Here is a 16,828-nt window from a genome sequence, read left to right as displayed (position 1 = left end):
AAATGCATGGCCGGTCCATGAGATGGGAGTGCTGACTCCCTCCAGCTGAGCACATCCGCCCCCGCTGCAGCGCGTCAGGCAGCCGCTTGTACTATCAGGAAGTTCACAGTTGCTTCCTGTTCTGGGCACCAATTTGGGTCACTGACCAGGTACAAAACACCTGCCACGCCCAGAAACTCCTTGTTACCGTCTAATGCATTTCGAAACGCCCTGTAATGTTTTTCATTAATCCAAATTGAACAGATGTTTTATTATCACACACAAACAGCTAAACTAATAATGTGAAAAGGCTCTTTGTAAACCTGACCCCTTTTCCTTGCTTTGGGTTTTTTGTCTAGATTGTTTTGGAAAGTGGACGGTGCTTATTTGCGTGTTATGGACCCTTTCCAAAGCTGACATTTTTCTAGGTTATGGGACAAAATGTGTTGGTGTAGAGACTGTTTACTGCATGAGAAAACAGCAGAGCGGTTCTGCATATTTGGCTCTCTGTCAAGATTTACTGAATCACAAAAAGGAACATAGCCCTCCTTATAGGGATAGTTTATTTTTTATTTTTATACAGGTGAGGGATCTAAGCGTTAGCAGATCAACAAGACTAAGTAAAATGTAGATAAAACTACATAACGTGATCTGATTGTGTTTAACACAAAAGCAACAATTATATTAGTTCAAAATAAATTGAGCATATTATTAATATTCAATTTGAATCTACAGATGTGTTCAAATAAACATGCTTTTATTACATCTTGTATATCTGTAAGACAGTATCAACCTTTTATTACTCCTTTTTTTCAGCCAGCTGATTGGCTGTGTGCAGCAGTTGTTTGGGAAGAATCCTTCCAGCATTTTTTTCTGACATTGAATTTAAAGTACTTTAAACTGTAGGAATGATGGAGTTCACTTTTTTAAAACACGGTATTACCAGTAATTAGCCCATGCCTAAAGACCACCATTACTAATATTTTCCTTCACAAACTTTTTTTATAAAGATGTTGAAATATCCCTTCGCCATCGTTCATTAACCCGTGCTTCCTGAAGTATGACAACTCAAAATCTGTGCCGTGAAAGAGGTCTATTTGCAAAACCTTTTGTCACTCATGTGCACCAGGGGAAGCAAGCTCAAAGCACCACAGGAAAAAGCACTTCTCAGCATTTGCCGTGACGTTTCCCTGTACAAAGCTGCAAGTGTGTGACTTCCAGCTTGTCATCCATCTAATTTCAACGCCGCTCGCAGAACGAGAAGGTGGGAGTAATTGGTAGAAATTCAGCCGATTCAGCCTGCTGCTAGGCAGCCACGGCTTCATCAGAAGCTCTGAAGTATGAAAAGTGTGTGTGTCAGTGTGTGTGTTTGTAAGTCAAAGGGTGACAAATTAGATGTAAATAATTGTAGTTGTCCATGCAGAAATGAAGGTGACTGACTCATTGAAAGTCAAAGCAGCTGCAAAATAGGATTAGTTTGGAGCATAATTTCATTTAAAATTCAGACTGTTTACATGCGATTCTTGCTAGTTAAATATTGTGTGCAGCTATATCAATAGGTTAAGCAAGGAACTCCTTATTATAAATATGTTAATAATTTCTGTGTGAAATCAAATGTTTCCCGGCCACTGGTTCCCCACTTTCACCAAGTGCAAAGCCCGACAACACTGTGACAGCACATGTGGCTTCAGATAAGCCTTATCGGGAATGGCAGATGTAAATGTCTGCAGTAATCGGGGTGAATGTTCCTCTTCCAGCATCTCACATAAATTACCTGCTCATTTTTATTTTTACATTACAAGGAGTCGACACTCAGTGACGTGATTCAATAACTTAGGATTTATTTTTTAAACAAACCAACATTCTACAAAATTAGAATTGCCACATTTGGTGAATAAAAAAGTGAATACATTACTATTTGCCTGCAGTTCTAATCATTGTGTTTTTCAACGATCATCCCACCTTAATCTTGGAAGATGATCAGTTTGATCTAAAAATATTCCAGTCATTGCTCCTCTTTAAAAGGTTTGATTGCAAAGAAAGGCACAACAAGAAAGTTTTCATTTTGTAGCTGCATTTACATACTGTACACCGAATAAAAAAACATAAACAATTTGTTTTCTCAAAGTCTTAAATTAAATCTCACCAAACTTTTCTTATTTTAGGTTATTTAGAACTAATAAAATTATTTCTATTTGCTAAATGCCAGAAAACGTCGTGAGAATTTATTTTGTAACTTTCTTCAACTTCAAAAGTTTAAGATACATTTGGTCAGTATCAGGGAAACTGTCTTTTATAATATATGATTTGGGTGAACATTTTTGGGTTTCCTTCCACCTGCTAAAACGAGGAGATTGACCTGATTTAACTTTGGACATTGAAATTAAAATGTGTTTGTGTCTTTTTATTCATATATGTAAATGTCTGGTTTCAACTGTAGGTAGAGAAAATGTTCAGCGAGCGAGGCTAGGTGTTTCTGCCTGGTACTCTTCATAGCCTGGAGAACTATTTTTGTCTCACAAAACACATACTGATATAAAAGGCACAATATTTACATATGTAAATATTTGTTTCATGCCTCTAGTCGGGAATAATCTTCTGTCACTGTCGCTCTTATACTGCTGTATAGAAAACACCAGTTATAATCCTTCTGAGAGTTGCCTTAATATTAAAGCATCTTTCGAAGGGAAATAAAAAAAAAAAGCATAAACTCTATGACAGTCACTGGGAAGCTAAAGATTCCTGTGAACGAGACAAGGAGCTGGCGCCACTCCCCGGATTCAAAGATGGGGCTCTGGCCCGAGGTATCATCAAGCCGTGATTCATCTGTTGAGACGAATGTTGAAGTGACAGTTTTAAAATCGATGAGGATTTTAACAGGTGTAATAAACATGACTGAACTCACCATTGTGAGACCTTTGGTGATGAGTGCTATTTCTGTTGGCTGGTACACAGCGCTTCGAAGCTGACCATTGTAGATGCCATACGGAGACGTTGAGTTTGCCGGTTCTGCTAAACAATGTTTGTATATTTAGAACACAGCTATAAGTCGAAGCAGGTTGTTCAGGTCATCTCTGACAATTTTAATACCCACACGACTCTCCCTAATCATTAAACTCCTGATAATAGGAGTTTAATGATTAGCACAATTAGGGATTGTGCTGGATTATTGCAGCACAATCCACTTTTACCATCATGGGAGTTATCCCCTACAATATTTTACAAATACAATATATAGAAATATAGGATTTTTTGCACTGTGAGCATCTATGTTTCTCTCTGAAGCACCAATTTCTTCAGCTCATCCTGACTGAAATTGCAATAAGGTTGATTTTGTTTCTGTGTTGAATCCTATAAACATATTTTATAGAGTCCTGATATGTTGAAAACCCCAGTCTATCAGGTATATTTTTGGTGCTACAGTGTCAGAAGCATTTACCAAACTACATACATTTACGTTTGTTGTGGTAGGTCAGGAAATACAACTTCTTGGCATCTTTCCTCAGCATCTTGCTGGGATGTAGATACCATAATTATTATGGCAAACTAGTGACTCTAAAATGCCACTCTTTGTTGCTATTCTCTAACATGAGCATCGGAAATTAAAAAAAATATATTTTTCATAGTGACATGGTAATCTGAGGTCATCTTTGTAACACAGGAAAACATAAAATTATGGATCAATTAACCATGCCCTTAAGTATAAATATAATAAATGTTTCAGGTAGACATTATCTTCATAAAATAAATGTTAGGGATTTCAATAAGTAGGGCATCAGCAATTTTATATAAAAAAAACAATAAATTCTTAATAATTTATAATTTGGGTTTTATTTGCCTTATTCTGTGACAACAAAATATCAGTGCATTTTAAGTTTCTATTTTTACAAATCTTTGTCAGCGAATTTGCTTCAATTAAAAGGCTTTTCAAAAACAAAGCAGGTCTCAATACTAAATGAATCCCAGTCATTTAAAAGTTCCACGCAACACGACTCAGCAGAAGGCATGAGCGTTTTGAGACATTGTAAAATGTTGCCTCATGTTGCAAATTTAACGGGCTGTAATAACATTACCCAAATGAAGTGAACATGGCATAGTTATTGCATAGCAAAATCGTATTAATGACTTACAAATGTATGTTGTGATAACAAAACAGGTTGTTACCGGAATCAAACCAACCGTTTCTGTTTTCAACCTAAGCCGTGTGTGAAACAGATGCAAATCTTTGGATAATTTGTTTGTTATAGATTGTTTTGCACCCATTGGTGCTCATCACATTAAAGTAAAATTGATGAAATGTATGCTGTTGTATCTGTTGGTGTTTCATCACTATTGAAAGTTGTATTCTATATCAATTACATCAGTATGTATAGGATGTGCTTGCATTACATAAATACTTTGCTTTCAGGTCATTGTGCATGCATGCTCTACCTTCTGGTGTTTCATCCATACTGAAAGCTTTATTCTCTATGTACAGGTTCTGGGGCGCTGGCTCCGGCTCCGGTTCCGGCTCCTTCAGTGTGGAGTCGTACGTGAGGCTCCTGGCAGGATAAACATGCTCTCCATCATGGGGCTCCTCAAAGTCTGGGTCTTCTTGTGTCGTCAGAAGGCATATTTCTGGAATTATGTAGAAGGCGAGGAACACCCACGCATTTAATGCCACAGTGACAGCCAAGGTGGGATCATCCCAGCTGGGATTACCAGCCACTCTGTTTCCGTGGATGTACATGCTGATCCAGACTACCCAGATAGCTATGGTAAAGACTCCCGTGGTCAGGATGAAAGCACCATCTCGGCGCCACTGCTGGTGCTTGTGTGATAATGAGGGGAAAGCCATAAGAACGACACCAACCATGAGAACCATTACATAAATGAGGGACAGTACAAAGTCCTTGTTGGCAATGCTGCAGGAGAGGTCAGGGACCACTGTTTCTCCAGGTGGGCTCCAGACCACGGTGAGGACAAGCCATTCGGTGTTGATGATGACCTCAACGAGCCAGAGACTCAGAGCTCCCAGCCATAACAGCCAGCTCCTCGGCCCTCGACCACTTTGTTTCAGCAGGGAAAGCCAAAGCGCATGCATTACCAAGCAGGCCAGACAGCCTGAGAACAGCACTCCAAACAGGAACCTCCGAGCAGCACAGCTTGTAGAGTACTGGTCCACGATAAAGGCAAAGGTGAGCCCGAAGAGTCCTAATGTGAAGACTAAAATGCTGGCCTGTAGAGCCACCATACCCTTTCTCTTCTTGTCCGTGACAAACGGTAACGATGCCATGAGAATGATAAACAGAATAAAGGAAGTCATCACACCAGCAGCAGACACAGCCTCGACCACGACACCCCACAGCGTGGTCAGGTCACACAGGTTGTAATATATGGAGCTGATGTTAGAACCGCATCCTTTTGGAGCGCTGGTTGAACCCATTTCTCCAGGGGTTTGTTTTTGCAGCACTGCAACAAAAACAGAAAAAAAAAAACATTACCTAAATATAACTTTATCATTACAGACAAATTGCTGTAGTTTTTCAGGCATGTTTATTTATTATTATTATTATTTTTATTATTATTATTGTCGTACACTGTTATCTATATACAGTTATTACACACAATAAGAGGCATTCATGGTGCTATTTATTCAAATTTCCAATGAAAACAAGAAGTACACTTGACTTCATACATGCCTTATAGGGCAAAAGTCACAAATTATAACTTGCTATTTCCTTCTGTCTTATGGCAGGCAGGTAATTTTGACAACAAAGTCATGCCTCTTTCAAACACAGGAAATGTATTTTATATATGGATAAAGTCATCTAAATCCATAGATTCAAATAAGCAATTGTTATACATAAGACGATGACTATTTTCTTGGAAAGAAAAAAAATTATTAGAATGGACCTAACAGATGTATGGGCACACAATAAGATGAAGTAAGCAGTTTTGCAACAAAGATCATTCTTTCATAAAATGTAACTGCACTTTTAACCCTTTCATGCATGAATTATGATCCTTTGTGTCAAGATTTTTTTCCATTTCTGTTAATGTCTTAAGGCATAAAAAAGGTAGGAAAACAAATTTGTAAAAAAAATATTTTTTTTACAAATTTTGATTTGTAAATTTTTTTTTTTTTTTACAAATTAGGTGATCAATAGTAATTTTCTCCAAATACAAAGTTGTTATTTGAAAAATATATCAGTAGTATTGTTCTTTAGGGGTTATCTGATGTCACAATATTTTTTTTACCTACAAGAGTCGTCTACAATAGAACGAGGGAACGGGTCGGTTGGTGTGCTTTTTTATCTGTCGGCCATATTGGATTTAACAAAAAATAATTTCTTGCATTTGCAGCTGTTGGCCAGTAGTTTATAGTGTATTTTATGGTTTCATTAGTGTCCACTTCAGTGGTCCGTGTGCATTTATAACATAAAAATCCACAAGAAGCACAAGGAAATGGTTTTTAGACAGCTGTCCACTGTAGTGACCACCATGCATGAAAGTGTTAAATTGGTGCTAGAGACTTTGTCATCACTTTCATACATGACATGTAAGCCAAACCCAATGCTGTCACTATGGGAACGTTTTTAAATATGTCTTGGTCTCTGTAGTGAAAATAAATAAAATTTTTGTGGGCAAAATTCATGAAAACAACTGAAAAAAAACAATGTGATATTATTGAAAGTAATTTAAGGATTATGTCTCTTTCAGTCTGATCAAAACAATTTGAATAATTTGTCATATTGCATTCCACCCGTATATGCTCCAATATTGCCACACAGCATTTTTAATTAAACTGATTTTAACTAAACCTGCTTGTTTAATATTAGTAGCAATTGTTATTTGAAAATTCATAAGCTTAATAGTATCTCCAGAAATTTAGCAAAGCCAAGTTAAAGTCCTATTTTTTATCACTAAAACTCTACAAAACATTCCTCAATATAGACTCCTAGAACAAGTCTCTACCAAAGTAAGATGTTTTTTTTTTCTTGATAAAATTGTGACGTTTAAACAAAACGCTGAATTCAGAATTAAAAAGTCACGTTCTCACCAGTATTAGAAAAGCTTATCCTCTCTCCAACTTCATACAAGAAAAGGAAAATTTGCTTGAAAGAAGAAATATGCCTCTGGTAGTTTTCCTTTGGAGTTCCACCTGTTATATAGCTTGACTTCTATCTTCAATTCCAGGTGTTCATTTATTTGGCTTTCCACTGCTCTCCGTCCACCCATCCATCCCTCTGCCACTCCTCAATCAGCCATCCATATCATAATCGATTAACCTCCAGTCCCAATGAAGCAGCAGCTCCAAATGAGTAGCACTCAGCAAATGCAATACTTTTTCCAAGCAACTAAGCTCCAACCACTCCGCTCCTTTATCCAACCTCTGTGGTGTTTGCAGCTTTGCATATTCTGTGAGATTAGGAACGGCCTACTTATTTGTTTGAGGCCGCTTACATCGAAACAATGGGACCACTCACCTCTCGCCTCATGCTCACAGGCTGCAGGCCTATGATTGGAAACTGTGGTCTGTTTTACATCCAGACAGTTGATGGTTGTTGACTTCCAAAGGTCAAACATTTGATATTTGAGTAGTTGTGAGAGAGAACCCATTAATTTTTTTTGTAAAATACATGTATGTTGCTGTCATTAGCTTCAAGCTTAGTTTTAATGCAATACAGGGCACAAACATTCAGCATAAAACAAGGATGCAACTGTTACTGCTACCTCCTCTGAGAGACACAGTCGCTTAAGAGATGCTGTGTGTCTGACCAGAGCCACCTAGTGGAGAGTATTATTACTGGGAATGGTGTTGCAAGGTATGAAAGTCCATTTTTGCTGCCACAATATTTAAAAAAACTGGCCTGTACTTCTTAATTTCAAGATAGCACCCAGTTATTAGGATTTAGCTACTATATTTATGATATAGTCAACATTATGAGATAGTATTCCACAGCTTTTTTGGATTTGTGCAACAGCACAGGGGGGGTGGAGGAGTTATGGTTGGGTGTTTATTGTAGAACTATTATCTAAAAGGGGCTGCATCGTTTATATTCACATTTGTTCCTTACTCAAATGTGAGTAAGGAACACATTTGTGTTCCTTAAAGGGGCTTTGCTGTATTCAATACAGCAAAGCCCCTGAGCCATGTCTGAGAACACTGGACAGGGTTCTAAAAAAAAATTATAAAACAACAACAACAAAAAAATGGCATGGAAAAGGTTATTGAAGAGGATCAGGACCAACTGGGAAGACAGGATTTATATTTTTGATCTCGGTCAGTAAATTCTATATCCGGTGTGAGCTTAACATATGGTGGCAGTAACCCAATGTAAATATTTTCTTGGCAGGAGTGTTTTGTAGCTTTCCAAATATTTCATCAAACACTCCTTTGGATTATGATATTGGCTACATTGATATTGCAGAGGATTGTGATTTGATAAATAGTTTTGCTTTACTTTAAAGCTGCTTTTCTTTAAATTTTATACAAATGTTTCAAATATATTTCTTAAAGCTGTCACTGTGTCGTGGCAGAACAACATAAAACAGATAATCTGTGAAAAAAACTGAGCTCATCTGCCTCTTGCCTCTGGTCCTACTGCCATCTACAGAAATACAACGACCAGTCAGAAACAACCACTCAGTAACGTCACTGTCAATCAGACCTGCAGCTGTGCTAATGTCAGAGAAACAACTTGTCCTGGCCATGCTAAGCAGCCTGTGCATTCACAGCAGGCTCTGTTGTGAGGACGGAGTTGTGGGAAAATAGAGAGCACTGGCGAGGGTGTGAGCAGTGCATACATGAGCATGTGTGACAGCTGTTAAACCCTCCTTCGGACTCTGATTGGTCGTTTCTGACAAAGTACTGTATTTCTGCAGATAGCAGTAGGGCTACAGGAAGGAGACAAAATTTAGCTTTTTTTTTTCAGATTATCTGTCTCATACCATACTGTCACAACATGGTGACAACTTTAATAAATATGTAAGAAAGACATTGTTTGTAAAAGTTATGATCTATGATCTGTATCTTAGTTAGTAGGATACAGTTTACCTAAAAAGAGAGTTGTTAAAATTGTTTGATAAAATATATTTCATTATTGGTGCTAAGAACTACAACTATATAAACTAATGGAATAGCTAGAGTACATTCACTACAAGACAAAACAGAAGGTAAATATTTCTTCATAGTCTTTTGTTTCCATGCATTGTACACACCAAAGCACATAAGTATCCTACACATTTTGTTAAACAGGTTTAGTCATTTGCTCAGTATGTTCTAGAAATGAAGTCAACGAGTGCATTGCCTCAGGCTTCAGCACACGAGTGAGGTCATCCCCAACCCCTTTACTCTGGCATTTGGCCTGTACTTAACATGTTTATACTGCACGATGGGGCCTCCTGCGAGGCATTGATCTCTCAATGGATCTCATCCCGAGGGTTGCTCTGAAAACATTCAGCAGCTTGTCAATCAATCCTTTTTACATTGTCGTTCTATTAGATTTCTACCAGGATGTACGAGCAAAAGGGGGGGGGGACAACAAAAAAAACATGTGACCTTAATGAAGGGCATTTCATTTTCAGATGTTTACAGCATGCATCTGCATCAATTGTCTTAAATTATGACAGTTGCATGATGTCAGATGTGAATCTGTGCTTTTTTCTAGTTGTCCACCTTATTGTGTTGCAGCAGGATTCATTAGGGTATTAAAGTTGCTGCATACAGGCTCTCCTTAGGGAATGCATGTGAGTATTCAGAGCAGAGGCTCAGGTTGTCTCAGAGGACAGTTCTGTATTTTCAGCCTGGCAGCCCCCGGGGCGTCAACACAACCCAAATCACCCAAAAACAACTGCCTGTCCTTTCCCAAAGTAGGTAGATCTATTTTAAACATATTTTCCCTGTGCTTCTTTTTCATGTTAAAGCTATAAAGGGTCCAGTTGTCTGGTAAGACATTTTTTTCAACAGATATTAATTCTATTCCGGCCTTTGTTTTTGTTTTGTTTTTTTTTAGCAGATTTTAAAATAACTTAATTACTAAATGACACATTTCTGATGGCTGGATCCTGATGAAATTGCAGCAAGCTTAATTTTAAAGTGGTAAGACTGGTTTGGTTGTTGTTAGAACTGTCTGAGATGAGCCAGACTTGTATTCATGTGTCTGAAGCAATGTCTTTGTATTCATACACTTCAGATTTCTCATTCATAAGATAATTTCTGACATGTCTGAAAAGTGATCTCTGACCAACTTTGTTTTTTTTACCAGTTCATATAAAAATATCCTCTTTCACAAAATAAGCCACCTTTTTCCTTTCTCTGTGTGTTTCGGGGAAGGGCCAATGTGGTGACCGAGATAGAAGTCACCCTGACCTGCCAAGTAAGGAAGTCAGAGCGCCACCTTGACTGACTAGAGGAGCAAGCAGGCTTTGTAGATTAACAGAGTGTTGTACTGATGATGTGCAGTCTTTACAAACAGCCATGAGTTTTAACTGGATAAAAAAGACTGGTATTAATAGCTTTGAGACAAATTTCAGAAGGTGAAATATATAATATAAATTTGATGTATTGCCGAGTCACCAACTGCATTGCTACATTGAGTTTGCCCACCCTTATTGTTCTAGAAATAATATTGCATGAGGGGATTGCGGTATGACATTTATGATGGAAATGTTTTGTGAAAGAGCCTATTGTTTATGCAAAGGTCTTGCCATATAGCCTATTTTTTCCAAAAAGGTGGCATACAGATTCACAAATTTATTTTTGTCAGCCAATGACTTTGAATATCAACAAGTCCATTTTTTTTGGATAAATTATTATTAGTGTTTTTCACAGAGAGGGTGGGAGGATAATGAGTTAGGAGAGACAATTATGTGAAAAAAGTCCTAGTCATGGGACTCTATAACATTTGAAGTCATAACTTGCCGACACTCTATTTAACCTTTTATGAGCCTAAAAAAAGTATTTTGGAAAAGGAGCAGAATCCATTTCGTTAACATTGACTGCATGATGTGGCATAGCTCTCACAACACCCTAATTCCACTTCTGATTGGCTGATCAGTCACTCATGATTACTCTTCTCGATGAACTTTGCAATGATTACAAGAAAGCTTAGTTCAAGGAGATTAGGGAAGCCTTGCCTGACCGGATTGATGCAGGTCTGATCAACCTGTAATATTTGGTTGCAATGAATTCTCAACAAATTTTGTTCCATAGGTAAGCTGCATTTTATTTTTTTTGTTTATCAGGTTTGACATAAACAGTTCAGAAATTACACTTTGCTGTAAAAAAAAAGAAAGAAAGAAAATTAATAATTACATAAATCATAACTTTTGACTTCCTGTCTGTCTCCTACATTGTATACTGGAGTTATCACACATCCTCTTTTATGCTTTATTGCTTTCACTTATATGTCATGGAAAGAGCTAAACTGTCCTTTTGAATTGCTAAGCGATAAAACGTTAAAATATTATGTCACCCTAAAGCAGAGTTGTAATAACATCAAATAATGCTTGATGTTATTCTGGGGTGTGCAGTTCTCTTGAAATGCACAGGTCGCTTTCATCATCAGTTTTATTGTTTACAATTATGGAGGTCATTGTTCTTTCTGCAAAGCAGCACATTGTTAAGTGTATTTAGTGCAACTATTTATGTCACACAAATTTATCTAGCACATTTGGGCTCAGTAAAAAGATGCAGCTGGAAATAGATTTATTTACATGTCTGCAATGGTTTCATTTTCTGTGACTAAACAAATGTCTTTCAACAGCAGTTAGCTCTTCAGGGGAAACAGTCTGGATTTGCCCTTGCATGATAGACAAAGCTTCCCTCAAATTAATGAACAGACCAAGCATAAAATAAATTATTCTCACATTAGTCAGATTAATGAGCTGTCCAAGAAATAAGGGCTTAAAAATCTGCTGGAGATAAATTGCGAAATTTCACTGACTGCCATTGGTCACACATATCAAAGGCCCAATTACTTTTGGCTGATTGTCTCAGTGGCCTCTGTGAAAATTAGCCGACTAATTAAAGCACTCATGGTGCTTAACTTTAAAGTTCTGTAGCCTGGAGATCAGCAGCATGTCCGTGCCATTAAAATGGGTTGCTGCGTTATTATTGATTCCTAATAGCGCCAAAGCACAGCACACTTTAAAAAAAAAAAAAAAAAGAAAAACATTAAGCTGAGTCCTTGGCTGGCCCGGTGCCACTGATCAATGCCATGTTACATCCAAAAAGGGAGAGATTCAAAATCAAAGCTGTCGCTATAGCAACGCCCCTGCCTGATTCCACCAATCAATGGAGTCCGCGGGGTTGTGAGAGATGCGCCAGGGGAAAGGCCAGCGTCCTACATAAAGAGTCCAGGACAGGGAGCTGGGCAACACAACAGGCAGCACACCTTTCTGCACACATTCAGCCGGTAGGAGAGTGGCGCCGAGAAAAAGAGGAGAGGGGAAAGGACAAAGAAGCACAGGCAGTGAATAACTGGAAAGAGATGGAGCGCTCATATGAACACAAGACTCCTTGCTGGGTTTATGTAGGCACTCTGCTCTTCTTTTTCCACTTCCACTCAGTCACTGTCAGCGGAGGTAAGATCACAAATGGTTTTAGTGGTTTGCTGTCACTTGAACAAAAATATAATAGCAATATCTTGCATTGTTAAGGACGGCGAATTGTTCTATTTCAGTCCCGCTTCCCCCATGCTGTTACTGGGTAGGGGGGCACAGCATGAGTGTGCGGCTTGATGGATAATTATTTATGCAGCTCATTCTGTTCTCATCTGTGTGCCTGTAAAGAAAATCCAAGTTCATTTGTCACCTGGCATTAAAACAATAAAAGACACTTTGCAGGCTGTACTTGCTCGTCTGGGGAAATCATTTTTGACAGAGACTGCTGCAGGTCATACTACACAGCTTTCAGATTAGTTTTAATGAGTAATTTATGGATGAGCATGAATCAAATTACATCCGCTCTTTTCCTGCCTAAGTGAAAGAAGCAGAGCAGAATTCATCAATAAGTTTGCGTGTGTGCCTACTGTGAAGATTTCACGTTTTTCTCACAGAAAGTGAAAATAGTTTATTACATAACAGATGGAATGTGCTGTTTGCGCCTAATGCAACGCCTTCAGTTAGTTTTCAGGGGGACAGACTGTCACAAACATTTGACAGCGAACATCCTCACACCACTTCGTGCTCATCTTGCGTAGAGGAGAAAGGAGACTTTGAAGTTGGGGTTCTTGATTGTAGTGGGACATTGGGAGCTCTAAAAGGGAGTCAAATGTGCCACCCCTATGTCTCGTTAAACGCCCAGCAGGAGACAAACAAGGCAGCTCATATGGAAACTTTACTGACTCTTTCATGTGGGATTCTCCACAGCTTTTTCTTGTGTTCCAAGGCAGGCTTTAGAACCAGCCATCTGCAAAGGGGCTGCAAACTCGTCGTTCATGTTGGCTGTGCACCTGGCGTCTGAGGTTTTCTGAGTCAGCCACCTGGCTTCTTGTTCCGTTTTTTTCAATTAACTAGGAGAGTGTGAAGAAAAGCATGTGTAAGCCCGATCTTTCCTTGGCAGATACCATCGGCTGTGGCTCAGCTGAGGAATTAGGATGTGCTTTTCCAATTATTGCTGTGCCAGTTATGAAGGTCCAACAGAAAGATGTGCATAATAGTGCAAAATGTACATCCAAATTTAAAATGGAATGAGCCTGGATGTGAACTAAACAACCTACTAATATCCCCCTTTTCTTGCACAGCTCCCCTGAAGCAAGAGGCAGCACTGGACAACGGTGCCACAGTGCTGAATCACTCCATGCATTTGGTGCATCGCATGGAGAACTTGCTGACCTTGGGAAACAGTAGTGATGTTAGCCTGCGGGTGCAAACCATGAACACTGATGAGGTGAAGGTGATCCAAGCCCATAGTCTGGTCCTTACCCTGCAGAGCGACGTGTTTGAGGAGCTGTTGCTCAGCCGGAACAACAGTGCTCTGGTGTTAATTGAAACACCAGAATGTGCAGCTGTCTTTGACAAGTTTGTCAGGTAAGGATCGACTTAGTACCTGGGCTTCTGAAGAGCAGAGGCCCAGGTACTAGGCCTCTGCTAACAGTCAGATTAGACTTTGTGGATCATTTTTATTTAAGCAGTAAAATGTGTAGTTGTGGTATAGCAATCTTTTGAATTATGGGACAGATGAATCTATTAATAAAATCAAACTAGAAAGAATTACTCGTGAAATTTACTCATTTGCAAGATGGATTATAATACAGTACCTATGTATTAGTAGTTTTATGGTACTGTACGTTTTACTTTTGCTAGCATAATATTATTATCACTACTCTTACTTGAGTAAACGTTCTGAATACTTTACTAACTGCAAGTAACTTCACTGATTTAAGAATACGTAGGTTAATCTAATGTTATTTTACATCTGCTGAGGCTGTTGAGCCATCTTGTAATTAAACGAATACAAAGCATGATGGCAAAGCACTATATACTGCCATTGGAAGCACTTTTTCCTACACACATTAGTTAATGTACAATACCGCTTAAAATTTATTTTGTAGTGATTTTATGTATTATCTGTAGTTATAAATTTCAGAAACTGTTGAGTTGTGTGCTTATGAAAACTTTTTCAGTAAAATTCTCCACAATTATTGGAGAGGCAGAATGCTTTATCTTAATGAGAATCCTAAAATTAAAGTTTTGGGTTGGGTTTCATTCAGTGACACAGATGTGAAAAAGAAAAGTTTCCTAAAATACAGTGTGCTTTTCAGAAACAGTTTCTGTCTAACAATACTTTCAAAAAGATGTCTTTTTTCAGATATTTGTACTGCGGTGACATCTCACTCCGGCTCGATCAGGCCATATCCCTGCACAAGTTGGCAAGCAAGTACCGTGTGTGGGGCTTGCAGCAAGGCCTGACCCAATATATGACTCAACATCTTTCCAGTGATTCGCCCACAGGCCACGTGGTTAGCTGGTACAACTATGCACTACAAATTGGGGACGCAACCCTGCGGGACAGCTGTCTGCAGTACCTGTCCTGGAATCTGTCCTCTGTGCTGCAGAGTGGAGAATGGGGCTCCATCAGTGAAGACCTGCTCCTGTCCTTGCTCCAGCGCTCCGACCTCATTCTGCAGAGTGAACTGGAGCTCTATGAGGCGCTGGAGTCCTGGATCAACCAGAACCAGCCAGTCAGCTCAACAATAGAGACTGCCCTGAGAGCTGTTCGGTACGGCATGATCCCTCCTCAACATCTCTTCCGTCTTCAGAGGCATTCACCCCTCATGGTGAAGTATTATGAGGCCATCCGTGATCTCCTCTATCTAGCTTTCCAGTTCCACTCTGCCTCACCGATTCAACTAGCCAAGTACTTTGACGTCAACTGCAGTATCTTCACTCCCCGTAACTACTTGTCCTCATCTTGGGGCTCTCCTTGGATCATCAACAATCCCACCCGTGATGACCGTAGTTTCAGCTTCCAGACCCAACTTGGACCCAGCGGCCATGACTCCAGCAAGAGAGTGACGTGGAATGCCCTGTTCTCCCCTCGCTGGCTCCCACTCAGTGCCAGGTCTACCTACACTGAGTTGGGCGCCATGCAGCCCACTCGCACAGAGGGAGGTCGACCTCGCATCATCGTAACGCCGGCCACCTCCAGCCCCGACTTTGCTGGAGTGAGTTTCCAGAAAACGGTCATTGTGATGGCAAAGCAACAAGGAAAAGTGATTGTCCGCCATGTGTACAACTTCCACCAAAGTACAGAGGAGGCTGGGGATTTCTTGGCGGATGCTGACCTGCAACGCCGTGCATCGGAGTACCTAATTGACAGCTCCCTCTATCTGCACGTTGTGATCAAACCTCTCTACCATAGCTTGCTTGTTGCCAGGAAATAAAAACAGGAATTTTTTGTGTGATCTCACCCAACCCTGATCTGCCCACACAATCACATGCACATGTTTCAAAGCACACTCATATCACAATATGTGTATGTGTCAGCCCCATAAATTCACACTAACATTGTTTCATTCTTTTGTCTTCCACTTGTATAGCAAAAAGTTAAAAGTTAAACTGCAATACAAACTGTTATTGTCACCTTTATTATTGAGAGCAACATGGAACATAGGTTGTTGTATTTCTTGAGGTATTTCAGTAAGTAATAGTTTTTCCTTGAATTAATGAATCTGTGTCGCTGCCGATGTTTGAATAGGCCATATACGGTATGTATTTTGCTTTGAAAAACAAAATAACATTCACTGTTACATTTATGTATTTTTATTTTCTTTGCTGTCAAATATAGATTTGTAGTTCATGGCAGATATTTTGTACGTTCATTTATGCTCCACTTTGAATTTTAGATATCAAAATGTTTTCTAGGGTTTAATGTGATCTAGTTTGTCTTACAAGACTGAAAATGTATAATTGCTGCACATACATTTTTTTCCCTTTCACATTGCTTGTTGACTTAGTTATTTTGTATTTTTAACATGTGTTTTCTTTAGCTTTTTGAAAACCCAAGCAGTATGTGATAATGAAAGAAAAAAAAGTAAATAGCCTCATACAGGACAATAAAAAGTTAAATTCTAGATGTTGATCTGTCTTTTAACGTAAGACTTAGTAAGGGCAAAAATATCTGACTTATTTTAAATACCATTATTTTGTTTTTCTCTTTTGTAAATCAAATAATAAATAAAAGTTTTGTTTGTTGATAGACATTGTTTCTAGATAACTCTTTATATGTCATGATTTTTTTTCTGCTTCTTAAACTTTATGGGTTGGTTGAACAGTTAACAAGTGTATTACCACATTCGTATTTACCAATTACATATTTCCGTATTATTGCTACAAAATGTTATATTTGTTTTAAGAGTAA

General features: G+C 38.8%; 2 protein-coding genes across 3 annotated transcripts; one reads left to right on the top strand and one right to left on the bottom strand.

Annotated features, from left to right (window-relative positions):
* Positions 1–1,795: 1,795 nt before the first annotated feature.
* On the bottom strand, positions 1,796–7,330 carry LOC103468825 (G-protein coupled receptor family C group 5 member C-like). 2 transcript variants are annotated; one of them, XM_008416172.3, is made up of 4 exons: positions 7,022–7,330; positions 4,411–5,430; positions 2,885–2,991; positions 1,796–2,805 (listed from the first exon to the last, which is right to left on the bottom strand). In XM_008416172.3, the coding sequence occupies exons 2-4, from the start codon at positions 5,402–5,404 to the stop codon at positions 2,701–2,703; spliced, it is 1,206 nt and encodes a 401-aa protein (XP_008414394.2). In that variant the 5' UTR covers positions 5,405–5,430; positions 7,022–7,330; the 3' UTR covers positions 1,796–2,700. The 2 variants fall into 2 exon arrangements, with proteins under 2 accessions (XP_008414394.2, XP_008414395.2); XM_008416173.3 differs by having other exon boundaries at positions 2,885–2,988.
* A 4,835-nt stretch (positions 7,331–12,165) lies between these two features.
* Positions 12,166–16,668, top strand: btbd17b (BTB (POZ) domain containing 17b). Its single transcript, XM_008416174.3, has 3 exons — positions 12,166–12,549; positions 13,710–13,995; positions 14,777–16,668. Exons 1-3 carry the CDS (start codon positions 12,183–12,185, stop codon positions 15,849–15,851), a joined length of 1,728 nt encoding a protein of 575 aa, XP_008414396.3. The 5' UTR covers positions 12,166–12,182; the 3' UTR covers positions 15,852–16,668.
* Positions 16,669–16,828: the final 160 nt, after the last annotated feature.

Source organism: Poecilia reticulata, chromosome 8 (genome assembly GCF_904066995.2).
Source record: "Poecilia reticulata chromosome 8, P_reticulata-male-v2, whole genome shotgun sequence".
Classification (NCBI taxonomy): domain Eukaryota; kingdom Metazoa; phylum Chordata; class Actinopteri; order Cyprinodontiformes; family Poeciliidae; genus Poecilia; species Poecilia reticulata.
Note: the sequence above shows the minus strand (reverse complement) of the source record. Positions and strands in the feature narration are given on the sequence as shown.

Excerpts from the sequence above, each read along its gene's own strand:
- LOC103468825 (XM_008416172.3), bottom strand. The coding sequence starts at position 5,404 with ATGGGTTCAACCAGCGCTCCAAAAGGATGCGGTTCTAACATCAGCTCC. Across the intron at positions 2,992-4,410 it reads TATGGATGAAACACCAGAAG|CAGAACCGGCAAACTCAACG; the intron begins GTAGAGCATGCA and ends AACATTGTTTAG. Across the intron at positions 2,806-2,884 it reads TCACCAAAGGTCTCACAATG|ATGAATCACGGCTTGATGAT; the intron begins GTGAGTTCAGTC and ends TCGTCTCAACAG.
- btbd17b (XM_008416174.3), top strand. The coding sequence starts at position 12,183 with ATGTTACATCCAAAAAGGGAGAGATTCAAAATCAAAGCTGTCGCTATA. Across the intron at positions 12,550-13,709 it reads CTCAGTCACTGTCAGCGGAG|CTCCCCTGAAGCAAGAGGCA; the intron begins GTAAGATCACAA and ends TTTCTTGCACAG. Across the intron at positions 13,996-14,776 it reads GTCTTTGACAAGTTTGTCAG|ATATTTGTACTGCGGTGACA; the intron begins GTAAGGATCGAC and ends GTCTTTTTTCAG.